This window comes from Pseudophryne corroboree, chromosome 9, assembly GCF_028390025.1.
Source record: "Pseudophryne corroboree isolate aPseCor3 chromosome 9, aPseCor3.hap2, whole genome shotgun sequence".
NCBI lineage: Eukaryota > Metazoa > Chordata > Amphibia > Anura > Myobatrachidae > Pseudophryne > Pseudophryne corroboree.
The window spans coordinates 431,910,785-431,935,962 of NC_086452.1; the positions used below are offsets into that span (position 1 = coordinate 431,910,785).

Here is a 25,178-nt window from a genome sequence, read left to right on the forward strand (position 1 = left end):
AGATTACGATAGGGCCCTTGCAGACAAAACATTCCTTTCTGCTGGCTGCATCGGCTCCAACTAACCTACTCGGCAGAGATTTATTGTGTAAAATGAGGTGTGTCATATATTGTACTCCTGAGGGTGTCTTCTTGGATATACCTGAGAACCACGCACAAGAAGTGCAAGATATACTAGACACCCCTCAAAGGCTAATGTCGCATTTTACTGTTATAGACACGTGTCCATCAAAGGTAGAGGAAATGATCTCACAAATACCGGGTTCCCTTTGGACCAAAGATGGACAGGACACTGGATTGATGGCGAATGTAGCTCCAGTAGCAGTACAAGTAAAAGATGGCAGGATAGCTCAAAAAATCCCTCAATATCCTCTGAAGCCAAAGGTAGAATTAGGAGTGTACACTGTCATAGAGCGGCTGCTACAGCAGGGCATCCTAGTCAGGACATCCAGCACAGCCAATAGTCCCATCTTCCCTGTGAAAAAGAGTGGGGGGAGGGGTTACAGGCTAGTGCAGAATCTAAGGGGGATAAACAAAATAGTTGAGAGCCAATTCCCCATAGTGCCCAATCCAGCTGACTCCACCTCCAAATTCTTCACTGTCATTGATCTCTGCTCCGCCTTCTTTTCTGTCCCTCTTCACCCTGACAGCCAATACCTCTTTGCCTTTACGTACAGGGGAGTACAGTACACCTGGACTCGTCTTCCCCAAGGTTTAATTGACAGCCCGAGTATTTTCTCCCAGGCCTTACATGACTGTTTACAATCCTTTCAACCTGAGAGTGGATCAGTGCTAATACAATATGTTGATGACTTGTTGTTGTGTTCTGACTCACTCGAGTCGTCCTTGAAAGATACTAAACAGCTTCTGTTTCATCTTTCCCATACAGGACACAAGGTTTCAAAGGATAAGTTGCAGTTGTGCCGGACCAGGGTTAAATACTTGGGACACTGCTTGACACAAGGACTTAGGCACCTGACCGCTGATAGGATAAAGGTGATTCGTGACATGACCTTGCCGCAAACTCAGCAACAGGTCCGCACTTTCCTCGGAATGTGTGGGTACTGTCGGAACTGGATTCCATGTTTCTCCATACTAGCACTACCCTCACAAGAAATGGTCTCTTCGATCAAACCGGAACGGGTCTCTCACACAGATGAGTCCGAACTGGCGTTTGAGAGACTAAAACAGTGTTTATCACAAGCATCTGCGTTGGATATGCCAGATTATGAAAAGCCCTTTGAATTGTACGGTACTGAAAGTGCTGGGTGCGCGGCAGGAGTCTTAACACAGAGACATGGTGATGCCAGCAGACTGGTAGCCTACTACAGTGCACAGTTGGACACTGTAGCGCGGTCTCTCCCCACTTGCTTGCGAAGTGTTGCAGCGATAGCTTTGCTGGTAAGTAAAAGTAAGGACGTAATGTTAAACTCCGCCCAAACCAGACATGTCACATCTGCTCGGTTTACAAAGTGGGAATTATGTTGGGTGGGGGTTTTTAGGAATCTGCACTGGTCCTGATTGTACAATGATTGTCATTCAATTTGTATATATCATATATGACAAATGTATGTAAACCAACATAAAGCTACCGACTTCGCCTAATAAGGCTTTTGAAGTAGAACAAGGTTGGTGGTGCTCCCAGACATTAGTTCAAAAACAAACTATTAGGGGGTTGTTTTGCAAAGAGGCAAAAAGAAGAGGACTATTAATTATGTCTCTCAGGGGCACACTTAATTTCTATAAACTGATAGAAAAATGGAAAAACGGATGAAATATTGTAATTTATAAGTAGGATAGGATAAAACTTAACTTTTAATGTTATTCACAGACGAAAGGATGGTAAGAATATTGCTGTGTGTCAGCAGTATAAGTTAAAACAAGTATTAAACAACAAAATTCTAATGACGATAAAGTAATGTGTAACTCACTTATATAAAGAGGGTGACAGAAAGTTTATCTGTAGACCCACTGATTTGTAAGCGAGTATTGATGTTTGACGTTTGTCAGAAGCGAAAATATATAAAATATTCCTGTTATCTCTATGAAATTATGATATTATATACACTTGTATATTCATAAAAGAGATAATAGGAAACCGGCTTGTGTAAATCTGGACTCCTATAAAGTGGGTCAGCTGGGGTGAATGAATTGCAGGATTAACTGTAATGAAATTTGCTGATCAGCGGAAGGTATATTCCTTAATGCTACAGTACCCGGTATTCCCAGAGGGTCACCCTTTCTGGTACTGACCAGGCCCAATGCTGCTTGGCTTCCAAGATCAGGCGAGATCGGGCATGTCCAGCATGGTATGACTGTAGAAAGTCAAGAAAATACCTATCAGCATAGACAATGGCCACTAATGGGGCCAATTAAAAAGACATAGTCCGAAGACTGACATTGGTCACTGGCCGGGGTCGACCTATTGACCAGTGACCAATGTCAGTCTTCGGACTATGTCTTTTTAATTGGCCCCATTAGTGGCCATTGTCTATGCTGATAGGTATTTTCTTGACTTTCTACAGTCATACCATGCTGGACATGCCCGATCTCGCCTGATCTTGGAAGCCAAGCAGCATTGGGCCTGGTCAGTACCAGAAAGGGTGACCCTCTGGGAATACCGGGTACTGTAGCATTAAGGAATATACCTTCCGCTGATCAGCAAATTTCATTACAGTTAATCCTGCAATTCATTCACCCCAGCTGACCCACTTTATAGGAGTCCAGATTTACACAAGCCGGTTTCCTATTATCTCTTTTATGAATATGCAAGTGTATATAATATCATAATTTCATAGAGATAACAGGAATATTTTATATATTTTCGCTTCTGACAAACGTCAAACATCAATACTCGCTTACAAATCAGTGGGTCTACAGATAAACTTTCTGTCACCCTCTTTATATAAGTGAGTTACACATTACTTTATCGTCATTAGAATTTTGTTGTTTAATACTTGTTTTAACTTATACTGCTGACACACAGCCATATTCTTACCATCCTTTCGTCTGTGAATAACATTAAAAGTTAAGTTTTATCCTATCCTACTTATAAATTGCAATATTTCATCCGTTTTTCCATTTTTCTATCAGTTTATAGAAATTAAGTGTGCCCCTGAGAGACATAATTAATAGCCCTCTTCTTTTTGCCTCTTTGCAAAACAACCCTCTAAAAGTGGGAATTATCACTGATGGCCCCTGTAAACATCACCATTAGGACATGCAGCTCACTAAATCCTGCAACTTGCCAAGTGTGCCTGGACAGGCACAAAGGGTGGAGGATGAGAATGATGGTGAAGGAGGATTTAGTGCAGATACTGATACACATGATTGTATGGAATACCTGAACCAAACTTTTACAGCGAGACCTGACATCAGTGATAACCCACTGGAAGGAGTAGACTTTACCTTCTACACTGACAGTAGTTGCCACAGACAGACGGACTCGGGAGACTTGTGCACCGGATATGCCGCTGTAGATGACAAAGGTATCATAGAAGCTGAACCCCTTGGCCCACCACACTCAGCGCAAGTCGCTGAGCTGGTCGCTCTGACCAGAGCATGTGAGTTGGCCAAGGGTAAGTCAGCTAATATATACACGGACTCTAGGTACGCCTTTGGAGTGGTGCATGATTTTGGGACCCTGTGGCGCCTCAGAAATTTCATGACAGCAGCTGGCACACCTGTAGCGCATGCGTCTCACATCAAAAGGCTCCTGACAGCAATACAGGAACCAGACAGAGTGGCTGTTATCAATTGTAAAGCACACACTTACAACCAAGACCCAGTCTCACTTGGTAACAGCTGGGCAGACGAAGCTGCTAAATCAGCAGCAAGCACAACCATACAAACGAACATCACATCACTGATGACATTTGAAACAGTTAACATGCAACAGTTAATTGAAATGCTAAATTTGTGTTCCCTACAGGAAAAGGCGGTCTGGAAGGTGAAAGGATATGGTCAGGAGTCCTCAGGACTTTGGACAGATGGACACGGTAAGCGAGTGGACCCCAAAACATATCTCCCAAGTCTAGCTGAGGCGGCACACGGTCTGACTCATCTGGGCAAGGAGGGTATGTGCAAGCTGGTAAGAGCCTACTGGAGTGCACCAGGATTCTCTTCTCATGCAGGTAAGAAAGCAATGACATGTCTTACTTGCTTGAGGAAGAATATTGGTAAGGCAATACCAACGGAGCCATCCCATATCCCTCCTACAGACGGACCTTTTCAGGTAATACAAATCGACTTCATACAGTTACCACCCTGTAGGAATTTGAAATATGTGTTAGTATGTACTGATGTGTTTTCCAACTGGGTATAAGCATTCCCCGCTGCCACAAATACTGCTGTGTTCACTGCAAAGAAAATCATGCAGGAATTTGTGTGCAGATATGGTATACCTAGAATGATTGAAAGTAATAGGGGTACCCACTTTACAGGTGAAGTCTTTCAGGTCATGTGCAAACTGATGGGAATTAATAGCAATCTGCATACTCCATACCGACCACAGGCGAGTGCAAAGGTGGAGAGAATGAACAGCACTATTAAGAATAAGCTGAGTAAAGTGATGTCTGAAACTGGATTGTTGTGGCCAGAAGCTTTGCTACTAGTGTTGTACAGCATGAGAACCACTTCCAGGTCACCGCTTAAATTATCACCCTTTGAAATTCTTTTTGGTCGACAACCCCATGTAATGATAGACCCCCAGGATGATTTGAAATGCAATAATGAAATAACTGTGAAATACTTGGTTAGGATGAGCCAACAGCTGAGGAATCAACAAAGAAATCTAAAGCTGGTGATTCCTGACCTACCGAACAGTAATTGTCATGACATTGAGCCTGGGGATTATGTGATGGTACAAAATTTTCTACGCTCAGGTTGCCTCATTGACAGATGGGAAGAACCGTACCAAGTCTTGTTAACCAGCACAACAGCACTAAAAGTCGCCGAAAGAGAGACTTGGGTCCACTCGTCCCACTGCAAGAAGGTCGCTGACCCGGAGAAAACTCGTGACAAAGAGCAAGGCGAAGAGAACCTCGTATCACTAGAGTGTTTGTTCCGGGAAAGCTGAGAGGCAGGACTGTTGAAACGACACCTGAGTGCGGAGAGCAACAAGATCAAAGGCGGTTGTCGTACCAGTTTTCTTTTTTTCAGCTCCCACTGCCCTTTTTCTCTTTCTCCCCCTTCTTATCTCCCTTCTTCTTCCCTTAACGAAATGGATCTACCTCAAGAGACTGCGTTTCGGGTTCTGCTAGTAATTCTGTTTTTGCTCAGGACAATTTGTGTAGGTGAGGGTCCCAGAGAGGTCGAGCAAGGATCTGGAATGGGTTCTGATGACAAGTACGGATTTGTAGGATCTCAGGAGCAGCACATCACTCGAGTAAAGTCTGGTATCAGTAAGCACTCTGGTAGTCATGGAGCTCGGAGGCAATGTGAGGGGTTATTGTCTGATGAATATTGTATTTGTAGAAATTGCGAGAACATAGTCGAAGATGGGTGCATCCAGAGATGTCAGTCCAATATTAATATCGACATGGACCGGCATCCATTGAGTGATTACCACTTATTAGTGGTTAAGGTCTTAAACCAGACAGAATGTTGGGTGTGCTCACAGGTACCTCAAGGACAGAGTAAGTCAGGATTAGTGCTGTACCCTTTAGCAATAGATAAGGTACTCGAATTACGGGGTGGGAGACCGGTGGACAAGAAATTCAATATATCTAGGCCCCCTAGCTTGAAGCTCCACCAGTACAACGTAGATAGGTCCCTGTTGTGTCTTAATATTTCCAATTTCCGAAAACCAGGAAATTGGGAAGTGACTTGGAATAATCAGACAATGACCTTTTCACACAGAGCTGATAGGATTCCTATCGACTCTGAACTTGTACGCAAGATAGCCAACAGTGGAAAGTATTTTCGGTATCGGTATACATGTGGAAGCAAAACCATGTGGGTTGAAAAGGTATTGCAGGGGTATTGTGCCCATATCATCCAGCCCGATACTTGTACTGAGCATATGAGAGAACTAGTGATTGGTTTCTTTGCCTGGAAGGTTTGCAATATGGTGATGTTACATTTTGTCCCCTATGTTCTCCCAGATGATGCCTATTTCATATGTGGGAGGAAGGCATACAAGTGGTTTACTCCGAGCTCTGAGGGAACGTGTTATATTGGGAGAGTACTACCAGAAGTCATGACCATAACCCATGACAAAATGAATGACGTTCACCGCAACGCTCAGACTCCTTATACTCATATCCACTATGAACACATCATCAAGAGACACCTCATAGATAGGGCAGAGCACGCAGCCTCTGATTTGATCCACGAATCCACCGGGATTCAGTTCCTTCTCGCATTAGATATCATCCGTACTGCCAGAGGAACTATAAATTATAGATACATCCATGCGCTAGTGAACTTGATAGATAATATCACTGAGATGTATGATGACACCTTCAGGTATACAGGAAGGGAGTTAGAAGCTTACAAGAAAGAATTGATCCAGCACAGGATGGTCCTGAATTACGTTACAGCTGTGACAGGTGGGTACTGTGTTACCCTGGCAACTCAATATGGCGTGAAGTGCTGTACGTATATTACGAATAGCACTGACGACCCCACGGAGATCATTGATCAAAAGATGGATGAGATCTTACAGTTGAAGTGGGAGTTACGGAGGAAACACAATCTTACCTTGACGGCTGTGGGTAATGAATTGACCGGCTGGGTCTAATGGTTAAACCCACTCAAATGGTTTTCTGGATTAGGAGAGTGGGTGCAGAATGTAATTGCAAGTGTAGGAAAGTTTCTCCTTTGTATCATGGGTGTCATCATAATTATTGGCTTGATATTTAAGTGTGTTCGAATTCTAGCGCGGCGCAAGCACGGCAAAAATTTGATGAGTCTAAGGAGCGAGGGCATTGTCACAGCAGCAGATTTGGTTTATGAACCATCAATAGAAACAGTGTTATGATAAGGATTGCAAATGAATTTCATGGCCTGTTTCTTTGACCATTTTTCTCTGTCTCCCCCATTACCCAGAAAACATCTAACCGGAAAAGACGTCAACCTTACCCAATGTTTATGTGAATGTATTATATATATATATATATATATATATATATATATATATGTCTTATCGTCATCTCTGCAACCCTCAGTTAATGGCACACATAGTCGATAGGTGTTATACACATATAGTAGCATTCACATATATCCCCCCCTCCATGTATCATGAACTAAATGTGCTCCCCAATTGTTGGAATAAGAAGCCGAAAAGAGCTTGGTAGTGTTTGTTTGCCCATTTACAGACCCTTAATACGGGATGAGAAGGATTTAATGTATACTTCGCAATACCTCGAAGCTTACTTAGAACATATACAGATATTGATTCATACATACATGCTTTTACTATCCCACTAGGCTATACATTTCCCACCTACAACTCTCCCCGATCATCCAAGCTGTGTATATATTGTATAGGTAATATTTTTAGTTTATTAGTTAAGAGTGGCAGTTATTGATGACTGCCAAAGGGTGGACTGTCGAAGTCGGAAAATATTACAGTACACACATCACGTACAAACTCCACACAGATGGCCTCTGTGCGCGTACATGTTCTGCTGTGCGTGCACATATTCGCAAGTTGCGTATAACCGCTCACGCGGTCCTGCGTATTAGCGAGTGGTATGAGTAATTACGGTAGCATTGGTACTCGCATGGAAAAGCCACAAAGACATATCTCATATTTAATCCACATAGTGCACAATGTACACATAGCCCACATGCACCACACCAGCAAGTTATACTTGTTTAAAAGGTACAACAACAAAGGGAATCACCTTTACAGGATATGAGGTGACAGCATTAGGTTATGAGGTGGTGTTTGGTATCCAACTGTAGGGTATTTTAAGGGCAACATTCCGGTACCAGTTTGCAGCAGATAGCAAGATATTAATATTATACTGTGTTTACTGTACTTTGATATTCGGCGGGAACCCAGTGGAGACCAACTGCAAGTACACCTGGAACAGACATCGCCCACCTATTCAAACCAACCTATGACCCCTCCTGTACTGTAAATGACCAGACCTATAGATGAAGAGGTTACAGTTTCCATTGTATTGTGTTTTTACCAACTGTATAAAAGCCAAAGCTGCCTAGCCAGTCACTCTCTCTTTCTGAAGGTCATCTTGCCTGATTGATCTGAGCACCGGACCGAGTGGCGCTGGCGAAACCAAACGTATGTAGCTTCTTTTCTCTTATTGTAATCATATATCTGTTGTAATCCCCTTTTATTAATTATATGTTGGCGGGTCGGATCCCAACTTCTTAAATACAATTGTTGTCTTGTCTCTTTCCCTGCTAAGGTTTTAAGTGTATTTCAGCCACATGTGAAGCTGCATTGTGCTCTCAGTGTGTCGGTGTGTGTATGCACTGCGTGTACTTTGTACGTCCGTTGCGGCGTGTGTACGCAAAGTACGTACACTGTACGGGGCTTTGCACGCTGAGTAAAAAGTACGTAGGTTAAGGATTGAATACAGCGGCCGCAGTAGCTTGATTTTAAAGTGTATTGAGTGTATTTTAAAGTATTGCTTTTAGTCCTGTAAGTAAATCAGCATTTACACACCCTACTCCTAATCCTAAACCACTCCTTCCGCAGCCCAACACTAACCTCCTGCAGCCTTATCCTGACCGCCCCCTCCCACAGCCATACCTCCACGGTGCCCAACTCTAACCTCCCCCACCATAGCAGCCTAACCCTCCCCCTAGTATATGGGGCGAGAGAGGGAAGAGATAGATGGAGGTACATGGGGTATAGAAAGAAGACTAGATAGGACAGGAGGATTGAGACACACAGAAACGGGTAAATGGTGGACAGAAATGCCAATTTGCAGTAGTGGCGGAGAATTTGCATAACTTTGAAAACGTTAGGAAACCATCCTGGACACCCAAACATAGGGGCAGATGTATTAACCTGGAGAAGGCATAAGGAAATGATAAACCAGTGATATGTTCAAGGTGATAAAGGCACCAGCCAATCAGCTCCAATATGTAAATTAACAGTTAGGATCTGATTGGCTGGTGCCTTTATCACCTTGCACATGTCACTGGTTTATCACTTCCTTATGCCTTCTCCAGGTTAATACATCTCCCCCATAGCATTTATATATACAGTGAGCAGATAGACATGAGCGGCATCACTGTTATAGAACCCTACCCAGCTGTATAGCATTTATACCTAGGGGAGATTCATCAAAGCTTGGAAAAAGATAAAGTGGAGATAAAGAACCAACCAATCAGCTCCTGTCATTTTTCAAACACAGGAGCAGATGTATTAACCTGGAGAAGGCATAAGGAAGTGATAAACCAGTGATATGTGCAAGGTAATAACGCACCAGCCAATCAGCTTAATATGTAAATTTACAGTTAGGCTGTGATTGACTGATGCGTTTATCACCTTGCACATATCACTGGTTTATCACTTCCTTATGCCTTCTCCAGGTTAATAAATCTGCCCCACAGCCTGTAACATGGCAGATAGGAGCTGATTGGCTGGTACTTTGGGGGTAATTCCAAGTTGATCGCAGCAGGAATTTTTTTAGCAGTTGGGCAAAACCATGTGCACTGCAGGGGAGGCAGATATAACATGTGCAGAGAGAGTTAGATTTGGGTGTGGTGTGTTCAATCTGCAATCTAATTTGCAGTGTAAAAATAAAGCAGCCAGTATTTACCCTGCACAGAAACAAAATAACCCACCCAAATCTAATTCTCTCTGCAAATGTTATATCTGCCCCCCCTGCAGTGCACATGGTTTTGCCCGACTGCTAAAAAATTTCCTGCTGCGATCAACTTGGAATTACCCCCTTTATCTTTCCCCAAGCTTTGATAAATCTCCCCTACAATGAGCAGACACGTATGAGCTGCATTATCTCCTATATAATGGCCCTCATTCCGAGTTGATCGCTCGCTAGTTACTTTTTGCAGCCGTGCAAACGCATAGTTGCTGCCCATGGGGGAGTGTATTTTAGCTGTGCAAGTGTGCGATTGCATGTGCAGCCGAGCGGGACGAAAAAGTTTTTTGCAGTTTCTGAGTAGAATAAAAAAAATATATATTTTTTTTTGGTGATCTTAAATGCGCGAACACTGTATAGCTGCCTCTAGAAAAATTGTGGTACCTCACAACCAACCACAGATAAACACAGTACAAAGAAAAGATTATTTTCCCAAAATTGGCGCATACAGCATATGCAATGAATAAATGGTCTTACTCAAATAAATTAATCAATGAGGTAAATCCAAATCTCTCTCCAAATGATGGATTTGTTCTTAGTCCACAACCGTATATAAATAAGTGAAAATTTCCCAATGGATTTTCGATTCCAATAAATTCACGAATGAGGCGAGTCCAAATCACTCTCCAAATAGTGGATTTGTTCTTTGTCCACACCATACACAAGTAAGTATCCAAATAGGTTTTCAATCTCAAAAGAAGAGAGAAATAATATAGTGCAACATTGTCTGAACAAATGAACAGAAATATTTTATTAAATAAAACTCACAATAAAAACATAATCACAAGCATATAACCACTTTCTGTGGATAGGGATCACAATGGTTCAAATTCCACTAAGTTACCCGTCCCAAATCGTATAGGGCACAGAGGCCGAAAGCCCGGGATTCTTTCACCTCCTCTGGTAATCAGTGGACCCACTGGAACTCTCCCTCAAATATTTCTCACCAGTAGCTTAAAGCTTTTCGGACTCAAGGTCCTTCATCAGAAGCATGTGATGAAGGACCTTGAGTCCAAAAAGCTTTAAGCTGCACTATATTATTTCTCTCTTCTTTTGAGATTGAAAACCTATTTGGATACTTACTTGTGTATGGTGTGGACTAAGAACAAATCCACTATTTGGAGAGTGATTTGGACTCACCTCATTCGTGAATTTATTGGAATCGAAAATCCATTGGGAAATTTTCACTTATTTATATACGGTTGTGGACTAAGAACAAATCCACCATTTGGAGAGAGATTTGGATTTACCTCATTGATGAATTTATTTGAGTAAGACCATTTATTCATTGCATATGCTGTATGCGCCAATTTTAGGAAAATAATCTTTTCTTTGTACAGTTTCTGAGTAGGTCTGAACTTACTCAGCCGCTGCGATCACTTCAGCCTGTCCGGTCCCGGAATTGACGTCAGACACTTGCCCTGCAAACACCTGGACATGCCTGCGTTTTCCCTACCACTCCCAGAAAACGGTCAGTTGACACCCAAAAACGCTCTCTTCTGTCAATCTCCTTGCGATCGGCTGTGCGAATGGATTAGTCGCTAGAAGCATTGCGCAGCAACGATGCTGTTTGTACCCGTACGACACACGTGCGCATTGTGGTGCATACGCATGCGCAGTAGTAATCTGATCACTGCGCTGCGAAAAACGGCAGCAAACAATCAAAACGGAATGAGGGCCAATAGCCCAGATCTGTGACTCTGTGCCTGTGTGTATAATGCTGGGCGTGGCTAGAAGCTCTCATTGGGTTAGCAGCGGGTCACAGATTATTGGTCGAGAAACGCCCTCCCACACAGGTTACATCCAATGTAAATAAACTACAGCTCGCAGCAGCCCTTAGCGCCAAAGCATTCCGGCGCTAAGAGCTGCTGGGAGCTGTAGTTTATTGAGTGGATCTTCTTCCCTGTAATGCGGCGCGTTGGGACACCAGCGCTAACAATAGTGACTGGCTGCTTGGCTGCTGTGTGAGTCTCCGGGAGCAGGGCCGGAGTTTCCATTAGGCAGCTTTAGGCAGCCGCCTAGGGGCGCCGGATCCTGAGGGGGCGGCCGGCTACAGCTGCCTGAAAAAGGTAGCGTGGTCCTATCTCACAGTCGTCGCCTCCCTCCCCCCCGGCACTTATATCTTACAGCAGTCGCGACTGGCAAGCTCCCATATTGCAGCCTGCAGCTCTGCCTCCACCTGGCACAGGCAGTAACTTCTACAGCTCCTGGAGTCCTGGCTGGGGGTAACATGCGGCGCTGCTCTTCATTCCAGACTCTTTCACAGATTACTCAGTCCCAACTCTAAATCGCAGCCCAGAGCCGGCCTTAGGCATAGGCAAACTAGGCAGTTGCCTAGGGCGTTTGGTATGCTTAGGGGCACCAGCAGCTTCTGCTGATTAAAATGATATGCGGCATGCCTATATTCTGTGTGTGACTGCGGCTGTATCTGCATACAAAATGCTACGTTGCAGTGTAGTCCTGGAAACCACTATAATGTAGCATTTCATATGCAGATTCAGCCGCTGTCACACACAGAATATAGGCATGCTGCATATCATTTTAATCAGCAGAAGCTGCATGTGCATCCTAGCCACATAGTAATGCAAATAAGATGCATTTTTATAAACAAAAGGCTCCCGACATTAGCAGAGCTACCAGCTCACTCTTGGCAGGCATCTCCTGCAGAACTAGCGGTGGTGCTAGGGGGCACCAGCCAAAATCTTGCCTAGGGCATCATATTGGTTAGGGCCGGCTCTGTCGCAGCCTGCAGGTAAGGTGGCTGCACAGTGCACTCTCTGCATTTGATAAGGAAAGAGGGGGAGAGCAGCAGTCTGGGGAGGGGGTGGGGCGGAGATTAGCAGCAGGCACGCACACTGTCTGGGGGGGGAACGTGCAGTAGCACACACACAGATGGTGGGGGAGATGGAACCGCAGACATTTAACAGAGTGTGGGGGGGGTGAGAGCAGCAGGGCACCCACACATACTGGGGAGATGGGGAGAAGAGAGCAGCCATGCAACAGACTGGGGGTGGGGGAGAGCAGCAGCATGTCTTTAACCTGGGGGGCAGATAGGTGGAAGGGGCAGTAGGTAGAAGTTTTGCCTAGGGTGCCGAGAAACCTTGCACCGGCGTGAAACCTTGTACACGCGGCGTGATACTGCCAATCTCAGGAGAGAGGAAGGCATCTACTGAGCAGGAGACAAGTAGTGCTGAGCAGGACCCAGAGCCCTATCCCAGTGCCTTCATTTTCACTCACTGATACATGAGAGAGACGATGCGCAGAAGATCCTGGAATTCACCAACAAGATCATTCAGCTGCTGACTGGAGAGATATATCCAGTAACAGAGATACCCCAGAGAGATGTCCCCATACTCCTAATTCCCAGGATTGTACAAAGAGAAATCTCAGGACCGCACAGGAGGATCAGGTATACCTGCCTTTTGAGAAAGACGCCCTGTTGGCGTTGAAACGCGTTAAGGAATACAGGACATTCTACGAGGACCGGTACCGCTGTGTACGTCCATCCCCCACCAGAGCCGTGCACGGGAACCCAGATTGACGGCTGCGGCTCGGGCATCCCAGTCCGCAGCTTCCAACTTACACGGCTCCAGCTACAGCCGCCTCCACACTGCCTGGCAGCACGAGCGACAGACGGGCCGCTGGTCAGTGCACTTGGCCTGACCTTTGCCACCACTCCGGCTCCATCGGTGGTCGGTCTCCGTGCAGGGGGATACGGAGCTCTTGGATGCGGCAGCGTCTTGGTAAGGACGGCTGAGTCGGGTTCCCCGTGCACCGCAGCACCGCTCTCCATCCATCGCTGAGGCTCTGGTGTTTAACATCTCCCTGGCTAACGGGACAGCACCAGGAAGCAGGAATCGAAAGCTCCTGCCCAGCGATAACAGGTACACATATTTTCATTGATTTCAACATTTGCTCATATTGCTCACATTGGCTGAATAAACACATCTTAACCTGGGTCACGGGTAACAACCTGTGGGCACGCCACTGTGAGCTATTTATTTGGAAAATACCCTGCAGTTGCACATCCCAGTGTGTATCTACTGTTCTCTGCCCAAACCTGAGACTCCCCGTGATAACATTGGCAATTGAACCCTCATTATATGTCTCCAAGTGCTCTAATCAAATACCAGGTGTTTTGGTATCTCACATTGTTTATCAACATTATTGTGATGTTTTAACATTGTATCACACCCCCGGGAGGTTGTTGTATTGTATTTGTATTTTTATTAAATGTTTCTTATTACATGATTGTTAAGCGCCACTTGGTTTTCTTTGGTATTTTTGTGTATTAAGGGATTGGCAATTCCCTTTTACAAGAGGCTGCTGACAATCATATTGCAGTTTCACTCACCTAAGCGCTTAGTGCATTCCCTTTTTGCATGCGCAGTAGTAACCTGATCACTGCGCTGCGAAAAACGGCAGCAAACAATCAACTCGGAATGAGGGCCAATAGCCCAGATCTGTGACTCTGTGCCTGTGTGTATAATGCTGGGCGTGGCTAGGAGCTCTCATTGGGTTAGCAGCAGGTCTGTCACACCCAGTCCACAGATGATTGGGCGAGAAACGCCCTCCCACACAGGTTACATCCAATGTAAATAAACTACAGCTCGCAGCAGCCCTTAGCGCCAAAGCATTCCGGCTCTAAGAGCTGCTGGGAGCTGTAGTTTATTGAGTGGATCTTCTTCCCTGTAATACGGCGCGTTGGGACACCAACGCTAACAATAGTGACTGGCTGCTTGGTTGCTGTGTGAGTCTCCGGGAGCAGGGCCGGAGCTTCCATTAGGTTAGGTAGCTTTAGGCAGCCGCCTAGGGGCGCCGGATCCTGAGGGGGCGGCCGGCTACAGCTGCCTGAAAAAGGTAGCGTGGTCCTATCTCACAGTCGTCGTTTAACCTGGGGGGGCAGATAGGTGGAAGGGGCAGTAGGTAGAAGTTTTGCCTAGGGTGCCGAGAAACCTTGCACCGGCCCTGTCCGGGAGAGCCACTGCCAAAGTGAGGACAGCAGCTTAGCTGCTTCCAGAAGCATTACCCGCCCCTCCCCCACTCGCAGTACCTCCGGGCCCCATCCGCGGCACTCCCACCCGCAGTGGCTTTGGACCCCCTCACCCCTCCACCCCCCCCCCCCCCCCCGAAAACCGCTCCTTCCCCACCCGTGGTGGCTTCGGACCCCCACCCGCGGCACCCACTCCTCCCCCACCCGTGGAACCACGGCACCAGCCCCACCCATGGCACCCCCGCAACTGCCCCTCCCCCTCCAGCGGCACCCCTGGAACCCCTCCCCAATCTGTCTCTCCCCGTCCCCCGCCACTTCCCCAACCATAGCACTTATTAGGTGATTCATCAGGCCCTGCGTGTGCTGTTCACACCATTGCAAGGGGCTACGACCCCTTAACCATTGCACGCCCTTTGTCCGTGCAATATTTAACCATTATGATTGGAGGTAATATTTGATACAATAAAAGTATTGCACGCCTTAAGGACGTGCAAGGGTTAAGGGGGCGCAATGAATCACCTAGTTGTTCTACTATAACTCGATAGGGTTCTGTAACAGTGATGCAGCTCATACTTGTCTTAAGCAAACATGAGCTGCGCTGCCTCCCATAGCTGCATCACTGCCAGACAGGGTCGGATCTAGACTTTTCTTTTAGGGGGGGCGGTTTACGGTTTAATCTTGACCCCTCCCCTCTCCAGTCCCGACTCCTCCCCTCTCTCGTCTTGACTCCACCCCTCTCATCTTGACCCCTCCCATCTTGACTCCTCCCCTCTCCCGTCCAAATTCATCCATCACACAAATAGGTATAATTGCAGGTAAAGGATTTGTTAGTGGATGTTAGGTATAATAATCACTTCTACAACACATCAAAGCAAAGTTGCCCAATATGACATCTATCCAAATCCCTCCTTATGTTCATCATAATGTATGACACGTCATGTACAATTGTGATACCTACAGTATAAAAAGTTATAATCCCCTAATATTGGGGTATAGCAAAAGAAAATTAAATATAAACAAAATGTCTGGAGTAATTATTTGCAGCTATTTCTCATCTTAATATGAGGTACTGATATAGAGACAGTCAATCATCAAGGTTTATATGTCAACGTCGTTATGAAATACAGTATTATCATAAACCTTGATGATTGACTGAATCTATATAAGCGCATTATATTAAAATGAGAAACAGTAACAATGTGATAATACCTATAATTCCTTTCTTTGGGATACTAGCAACTTTTATGGATACAAATGGTAACAACTGGCATTTTATGTGTTACTGAACCAGGAAGGGAAGACACATTATAATACCCTGTTATATTATTATAATAAGGGGAACTGCTGAATAGTACCAAGGGGATTTTAGGCACAGAGTCTTGGGGGGTTAGACCAATTATTTGATAATCCCACACAGTACTCAACACTTGCCAACCCTAATAGATGAATTCCACATTTGTAATTGTCCAATAATGGAGTTTGAGACTAACCAGGATTAAGTGAGAGTACGTAATACTCGCAGGAGTTCACCTGTAGATTAAAATCCCTTTTGCATCTATGTGCCACATAGGTTTGGGAAATCCCCCCACCACCCTTTTTTTTCCAGAAAAATGTTGCAAGTATACCATAGTTATCTGATTGATACAATTAATTTAAGGAATTATAGGTATTATCACATTGTTGTATAGAATTTAGCCAGTGCTACTGCATATGTAGGTTGTTCATAAATATACCACTTCAGATACAGCAGATGTCATACTTCTTATTAGGCTCATTCAGCTATCTCCAATGAAAGGGATAAGCAAATATAGTGAAGTACTGTTTAATAATTGTAAATTTCAGCCAAACCTGAGCCTGCACCAGTGGGAGAACCCAGGACTTGCACTGTTTCAAGTGCATTCTGAACTGCTTAAATAACAGTTCATGTCTAGCTGGAATTGTCAAAATTTGGCCACTTGGAAATACATGTGATCTGTGTGGAGTTTATATGTTTTCGTTTTTCTCATATTAAATCTTACAATTATTAAACAGTGTTTCACTATAATTGCTTATCTCTTACATTTTGGGTATATCTGAATGAGCCTAATAAGAAGTATACTGTGAGATATGACATCTGCTGTATCTGAAGTGGTATATTTATGAATGACCTACATACTGTATGCAGTAGCGCTGGATAACTTCTATTCAACCTTTTTTGGCACATATTTGGTGAAGATGTGAGGATACCTTTAAGTAAAATATTGAGCTCACCGAGCTGCTTTTTTTCTGCTTGTGCGCACTGCTAGGATTGTCTATTTTATAAATCTATTATCAGATTGTTAATGTTTCTCATGTTAATATGAGGTGCTGATATAGAATAAGTCAATCATAATTAATCCAGGCATTCTGCTTTAATTTAATATTTTTTTGTTATACCCCAATATTAGGGAATTACAACTTTGTATACTGTAGGTATCACAACTGTACATGATGTGTCATAAATTATGATGAACATATAGATGGTATAATAGAGGGCCATCAAAATACGGCATTTGTGGCAACAGTAGTGACAAGACATTTGGCATAATTCAAACTTGATCGTAGCCGTGCAGCTACGATCAGTTACTCAGACATGCGGGGGGGGGGGGGGGGGGGGGACCCAGCACAAGGCTAGTCCGCCCCGCATGTCTGACTCCCCACCGTACAAGTTCAAAACCATCGCACAGCGGCAATGCTTTTGTACTTGATGAGTAGCTCCCTACCAGCGCAGCTCCTGGGCACAGGCAGGGAGCTACTGGTCACTGACCGGGTCACAGCGGCTGCGTGTGACGTCACGCAGCAGCCTGCCCCCCGCACGGTCCGGGCACACCTGCGTTGCCTGGACCGCACCCCTAAAAAGGCAGCAAAACGCCACCGGCCCGCACCCTCCTGCCCAGCGTCCGCCTCTGCCTGGCAGGGCTGAGATGGCCGTCGGCTGTCTGCCATGCACCAGCGTATATGTGCAGTTCAAACCTGAACGGCTGCTGTGAGAAAATGCACAGCAGCCGATCAGGTCTGAATTAGGCCCCTTGTCTGTAATGACATCAGTTATAAGAGAGTGAGGCTCCCGAGGACGCACCATATCAAGCAATTGAAATATTTCTAGGGATTTGGATAGATGTTATATTGGGAGACTTTGATTTGATGTGTTGTAGAAGTGATTATTATACCAAACACCCACTAACAAATCCTTTACCTGCTTATCTTGCAATATATCCCTACCAGCTATTAGGGTGCCATTTATAATCAAGGGATCTCTCCCACTGATATATAAACTGATGCACATTATAGGACCAATGCTATACAGGAACTTGAAGACGTTAATACTCATTTGTGAGGCTATAGTGAGGGCACCTTGTAGGGGAATTACACGGTGAGGACAATTCCGAGTTGATACCTTGTAGAAGGAGTATGGTGTTATGAGAAAGTAACCAAATAGAGGACAGATTAGCATACACCATATTTCTTGTATAGCATTTTTATGCACATTTTCTGTACTTTTACACGCATCTCTCTATTATTTTAGTATTTCACTGACAGGACATGATATGTAATGTTTAATATTATGAAATACAAGGAATATTTTAAAACCTATAAGTGCATCTACTACAGACATCCTCTGTTCTACTGTATCGCACATATGTGAGACTCAACCTGTAATACCCTGCCTAGGGAATATGGCAAGAAGATCTCTTACTGGCTGGTTCCTCTGCAACAGGCTGGTAAGATGGTCCCTTTTCCACAGGCTGGTCAATGGCACAGATTGGCAGGAAAGTCCCTCTGGCTGGTCTCTGGGTGCAGGAATGCAGCATGCTCTCAGTGTGGAAAAAAGTAAACACACTATAGTATACTGTTTGTATTAGCCCACTAGCCTGTCTTATAAGTGAAGCCACGCCCCCAACACACAGCCACACTTCCTGGATCTGTTATCAGCAAGGAGACGCTGGGGAGATGAAAGCAGTCTCAATCAACAAACTATGTTGATTGATTAACTGCCGTGCAGGCCAAAAGGGTGAGTGAGGAGGAAGGGGCACCCGCTGTGAGCTGCTGCGACTCACACCACTGACTATAGCTGACTGACTATAGCTGACGGCCAGCTGAGATAGGAAGGGGTTAAGGAGCAGGACTTCACAGACAGATTGTCTGTAGGCAGAAGTGTGCTAGGGGGGGCGATCGCCCCCACCGCCCCCCTCTGTATCCGTGCCTGCTGCCAGACCCTTATGTACTGTACTATCTATATACTGTATTATATAAGTAGCAGTGAGTTTTCTATCATAGCTGCTGCAGCGCATCCGCCTAACAGCATTATTCTTCAATTTCCATGACAACTACCAGCTCTATTTTCCCCCACACGCTCTCCAATCACATGGCATGTCCCGCCCTCCCGAAGCTCGTGTCAGCCAATCACTGCATTGATGATTCTAAGCGGCTGCTGATTATTCGTAGAGGGTCGGGGGAAGGGGGAATGCTTGTCCCTTGGCCAATGAGAGAAGTCGTTATGTCCCCGCTCAGTAACACGTGCAGTAGTCCCGGAAGTAGGAAGCGTCAAGCAGCGCGGGCTCTCCCTGGTGCTGAGGTGAGAGGGTGACATCGTAGCTACCTGTGTGCCCGCGCAGTGATAACCTTTCTCAGTACACCCCACAGGGGGCGGAGCTTTGGCTGCTTTATTCATTGGCTTGTAGACCTAAAAGTCCCAGCATGCACTGACAGCCTGTTTCTTTCACTGCTTGTACAGTCCCTGGTTGCCTAAGCCTGATTAAATGTTACTTTATAAAGGTTATAGCTCCTAGGCTGGGATATGAACAAGATTTCAGGGTGACCAGATTATCCCTTTTACCTGGGACGCTCATGGATTACACAGGTTCTGTGGCTGGCTGACTTCAAGTCTACATTTCAGATGGTTTTAATCAGCCACAGAACCTGTGTAATCCATGAGCGTCCAGGTAAAAGGGATAATCTGGTCACCCTAATGGGCCCTACACACTATCCGATCTGCCGCCGAGCTGCCCGACGGCGGATACGGCCGACGGGCGACCCGGCGGCGGGGGGGCAGTGACGGGGGGAGTGAAGTTTCTTCACTCCCCCCGTCACTCGGCTCCATTGAAGTGCAGGCAAATATGGACGAGATCGTCCATATTGGCCTGCATGCACAGCCGACGGGGGACCAGCGATAAACGAGCGCGGGGCCGCGCATCGTTCATCGCTGGAGCCTCCACACTGAAAGATATGAACGAGTTCTCGTTCATTTATGAACGAGATCGTTCATATCTTTCAAAAAAATCGGCCAGTGTGTAGGGCCTATAAGTCAGGCATGTCCAAACTGCGGCCCTCCAGCTGTTGTGAAACTACATATCCCAGCATGCCCTGACACAGTTTTGCTGTCTGAGAATGCTAAAACTGTGTCAGGGCATGCTGGGATGTGTAGTTTCTCAACAGCTGGAGTGCCGCAGTTTGGACATGCCTGCCCTAAGTGTTGTTTGCCAGTGACAAACATACACAGCTGTAGGTGCAGCGCAATCGCTGAGGTCCCTGACATGTATAGCAGTACTACTATTTATCATACAGGGTGAGATGTATTATTGTGGCGCGTATTGTGAGCGCTAAACCTGTTCCCACTCTGCGTCTTATTGAGGCGAAGCAGCAGCGCAGAGTATTAACATCTCATCTGTTGGAGCAATCCCTGCAAGTGCCGTAGCATTGAGAAAGTGTTGTATGATCGCTGCTACTGTCCGCGCTGGGTATAAAACATTTGACACCTAGTTATACATGTGCCTTATAGAATCCATATAAGTCTTCTGTAGATATGGTGACATGGTATAATATACTGAGGCCTGTGTAGATTGCAGCGTTTGCCTTACTGGGGGGAGTTTCTGTTCTGGTTGGCGTATCCCCTGACTGGCGGCCGTCCCAACGTACTGCTCCACTCCGTTCTGCACAAGGCATGTTGATGGAGGATAGTGTAGCACCTGTCTGGAGCAGGGTGACCAATCTTACTGAGTAATGGGCCCTACACACTGGCAGATAACACTGATCGATATGAATGAACTCGTTCATATCATTCAGTGTGTAGACACCAACGATGAACGATATGCGGTCCCGCGCTCGTCCAATATGGACAATCGCGTCCATATTAGCATGCACTGCTATGGAGCTGGGTGTCGGGGGTAGTGAAGAAACTACACTCCGCCCCTGCCGCCGGCTGCATCGACCGTCGGGCACCACGGCGGAACATTGCAGGCAGGATGACCAGGGCCGGCCATGTAGACTGAATATTGGGCCTAATGCATGTTTGTACGCAATGGCTGATGTTCACGTCACAGAGCGATTATCAGCAGACCACGCGTGTGCCGTGATAGCAGTGTGTGCGCACCAAGGTGTCTTGGCGATTGCACTCGTAATGAGGATTTGACGAGTGACTGACAGGAAGTGACCGTTTGGTGGAGTTAATGCAGTGTCCTAGGCATTTTTGGGGCATGCATTTGTCTTCAGCTGTGATCTCATACACAGAGAAACATGGCACCCTTAACCTCAATGTTCCTCGCTTCGTATAAGCTGGGAATGTGTACGCAATTGCGCATGAGTTCGTGATGGCTCTGGTGGGTGTCTCTTCTCATTTCTGGGCGGCAGCTTCACTTGCTTACATTAGCCCCCATGATTACTGCTAAATTTAGAGGTCGCTTCCCATACAAGGTCTTAAGGCCACTCTCATCCTACCTATTAAACTGCTCCTCCAGTGATTGTTTCCATTTCCTCTATCAGTTTTTACTACCACAAGGCTCAGTCCTATTTATTTATTAGCAGTTTCTTACATAGCGCAGCATATTCCGTTGCGCTTTACAATTAGAACAACAGTTATAGAACAAAACTGGGAAAAGACAGACAGACAGACAGAGGTAGGAAGGCCCTGCTCGCAAGCTTACAATCTGTAAGGAAATAGGCATTGATACACAAGGATAGAAGCTACCTATTGCATAATGGTCCACCAGATTGCTGGGTTCTTAATGGGTTGTATGATATGATCACCCAGCAATGTTGGAAGACAAAATGTGAGGTTATGTGGACTGTACAGAGAGGATGTAACTGGATAGGGAAGCATTGAAGGTTATGTGGGTGGGTTTGGAATTTGATAGGCTTGTCTGAAGAGGTGAGTTTTCAGGGAACGTTTAAAGGTTTGGAGACTAGAAGAGAGTCTTATTGTGCGTGGGAGGCATTCCACAGAGTAGGTGAAGCCCGGGTAAAGTCCTGTAATTTTGAGTGGGAACAGGTAATACATGTGGATGAGAGACGTAGATCTTGTGCAGAGCGGAGAGGTCGGGTAGGGAGATATTTTGAGATGAGTGAGGAGATGTATGATGGTGCAGTTTGGTTAATAGCCTTGTATGTGATTAAAAGTATTTTATATTTAATACGGTAGAATACCGGTAACCAATGGAGGGACTGACAGAGCGGATCAGCAGATGAAGAACGTCTAGCGAGGAAGATTAGCCTCGCAGCTGCATTTAAAATGGATTGTAGTGGTGAGAGCCTATGTGTGGGAAGATCGGTCAGGAGACTATTATAATAATCAATGCAGGAGATAATGAGATGTATGATTAGAGTTTTTGCTGTGTCTTGTGTAAGATAAGGTTGTATTTTGGATATGTTTCTTAGATGTATGTAACATGATCTTCAGACAGATTGAATGTGGGGAACAAAGGACAGTTCAGAGTCAAGAATGACACCTAGGCAGCGAGCTTGTGGGGCAGGGATGATTGCTGAGTTATCTACAGTGATAGAGATATCAGGTTGGTAACTACTATTGGTCGGTGGAAATATAATTAATTCTGTTTTGGAAATATTAAGTTTGAGGTGGCGAGATGACATCCAAGATGAAATGGCAGAAAGGCATACAGTGACAGGGGCCAATACAGATGGTGATAAATCTGGGGAGGATAGGTAGATTTGAGTAGCCTTTGCATACAGATGATACTGAAATCCGAAGGAGCTGATTAGTTTACCAAGAGAGGAGGTATAGATAGAGAACAGCAGAGGACCTAAGACTGAGCCCTAGGGGGGGTTATTCAGTTTTAGCAAAATCTGTAATCATTTATATTGCATGCTGGGGGCCGCCCATCGCAAGGCTGCCCAGCATGCAGAATGGCCTGCCCAGCGGCTGCTACCGCAATTTAATTGCGGTCACAGCAACTGTGTACGACCCCCTGCAGCCGCAGCTAGGCTGCGTATGCAGGAGGTCCGCTGCCATTTTTGTCATCGGAGCCGCTGCATGTGACGTCACACACAGACTCCCCAGAGACCCGCCCCTGTTTTCCCCATGCCGCCCCTGCAGGCTCCGTTGCCGTGCCTTTCAGCCAGGCAGAGGTGTTTGCAGCCAATGCGATCATTGGCTGGTCGTGCATGCGCAGGAAGCGCATTGGCGTCAGGAATGGGGTTATTGCAGTCGCATCGCTACCTGAATAAACCCCTAGGTCCGCTGTTCTCTACCTATGCCTCTTATCTTTGAAAAACAAATAAGCTTCTTTAGATTACAGCATTACCTCTGCTTATGACACTCTTTTCCTATCCTCTTACACAGTCTGCTTTATTTGGTGCCAAATGACCGCATTAACATATCTGTGGCCATGTTAATAACAGTTTGCATACAGTATACTACTTGACCCAGTTTGCTAGGAATTCTTTAGTGCTGGAAATGGGAAGACTCCTCAGAGCTTACGCACCTTTATATTAAAGGAACAATGGGGCAGATGTATTAAGCCTGGTGACGGCATAAGGAAGTGATAAACCAGGCGCCAGCCAATTAGATCCTAACTGTTAATTTACATATTGGAGCTGATTGGCTGGTGCGTTATCATCTTGCACATATCACTGGTTTATCACTTCCTTATGCCTTCTCCAGGTTAATACATCTGCCCCACTATCACTGCAGCATTGATTTGGGTGCTATGGTGGTGCCAGATCTTGTCATGTACACGTTGCCATCTTTATGAAAAAATATCAGGTTCTGTTTTGGGGAAATTAAGGAGGTTGCTCTTAAAATGTGAAAGATGAAAAAGTAGTCGTTTTTTTTTTTTTTTGCTTTCTCCCACCAAATCATTGCAAATCTGCTATTATTTATTATGTGCTGCAGGAGTTTTAATTTCACTCATTTATTTTGCATGGTATTTTCTAGCGGGATTCACAATGATCACACCTGCTTTTGACATCAGTCAGGAGTCGGACTTTCTCATTATCACCATCAAAGTTCCCTATGCCAGGGCGTCAGAGTTTGATGTCTACATTGACGGAGATGACTTTAAGTTCTACGCCAAGCCTTACTTTTTAAGGTAAGAGAATGGATGGGCCCGTCTGATCAAAAAGTAAAGGTAAAGTAAATGGTAATGCATTCGCTGTACTCTTTGGTTTGGGGGCCGGCCGCACTACTGCGCACACTCAGTCATCAGATCATGCGTGTGTGAGCGGCCATTGCTGGGGAGGGATCCAACCGATCCCTCTCCCGGTAAATGTTGCAGTGTGTAGCCTATAGCCTACAATGGCTAGCACCATCTGAAGATGGCATTAGTTACCAGGGCCAAGCTAAGAAACTTATGGAAGTGGTAATGGGGCAACCGACGCAGATATCTTCTATAATCTGCTATGGTATTCCCTGTATACACCCTGGAGATTTCCTGCAAAATTTCTTTAATAAATATGCTCAATTGTCTTTGAATGAATCGTTAACAGAGAACTTTATAATCCCTAGATAGGCTATTAAACAACAATATATGTTACACGCACATGTTAATTATAATAGGTAAATAACAAGACTTTGATTAATAAGCTATTAATAAATTGTCTACAAAATTAATTTGATATGTTCTCACAACAACTTCCAGATGTGTCCTATACCGAGCGAACAATATGCCATACAACACGAGACGCCCGGGAGGTGATTCGTTCCATCTTCTTTTTAAAATGTTGTGTCTTTTTCGCATCGCAGATACATCAAAACCCCACTCACAGAGCCTAATTCAAGGTTTATTGCAAAACAACATTTTCCTCTAATGGGCAAAACCATGTGCACTGAAGGGGGGGGGGGGGGCAGATATAACGTGCAGAGAGAGTTTGATTTGGGTGGGGTGTGTTCAAACTGAAATCTAAATTGCAGTGTAAAAATAAAGCAGACAGTTCACCCTGCACAGAAACAAAATAACCCACCCAAATCTAACTCTCTCTGCACATGTTATATCTGCCGTACCTGCAGTGTAACATGGTTTTTGCCCATTAGAGAAAAATGTTGTTTTGCAATCAACCTTGAATTAGGCCTACAGTGTACAGTACTAGAGACTCCAGGCTATGACTTCAGCCTCACAGGAATTAGTTTTATACTCA

General features: G+C 45.2%; 1 protein-coding gene and 2 pseudogenes across 2 annotated transcripts in view; 2 read left to right on the plus strand and 1 right to left on the minus strand.

Annotated features, from left to right (window-relative positions):
• Nucleotides 1-2,203: 2,203 nt before the first annotated feature.
• On the minus strand, nt 2,204-2,322 carry LOC134960743 (5S ribosomal RNA; annotated as a pseudogene).
• Nucleotides 2,323-2,516: 194 nt separating this feature from the next.
• On the plus strand, nt 2,517-2,635 carry LOC134960745 (5S ribosomal RNA; annotated as a pseudogene).
• Nucleotides 2,636-18,742: 16,107 nt separating this feature from the next.
• Nucleotides 18,743-25,178, plus strand: part of SHQ1 (SHQ1, H/ACA ribonucleoprotein assembly factor) — a 216,751-nt gene continuing 210,315 nt past the window's right edge. The window contains exons 1-2 of one of the 2 annotated variants that reach the window (XM_063941032.1): nt 18,743-18,825; nt 23,980-24,133. In XM_063941032.1, coding sequence (XP_063797102.1) covers nt 23,991-24,133 — 143 coding nt within the window. In that variant the 5' untranslated portion in view covers nt 18,743-18,825; nt 23,980-23,990. Of the gene's footprint in view, nt 18,826-19,276; nt 19,390-23,979; nt 24,134-25,178 lie in introns of those variants that run through there. The other variant, XM_063941031.1, reaches the window with a different exon arrangement.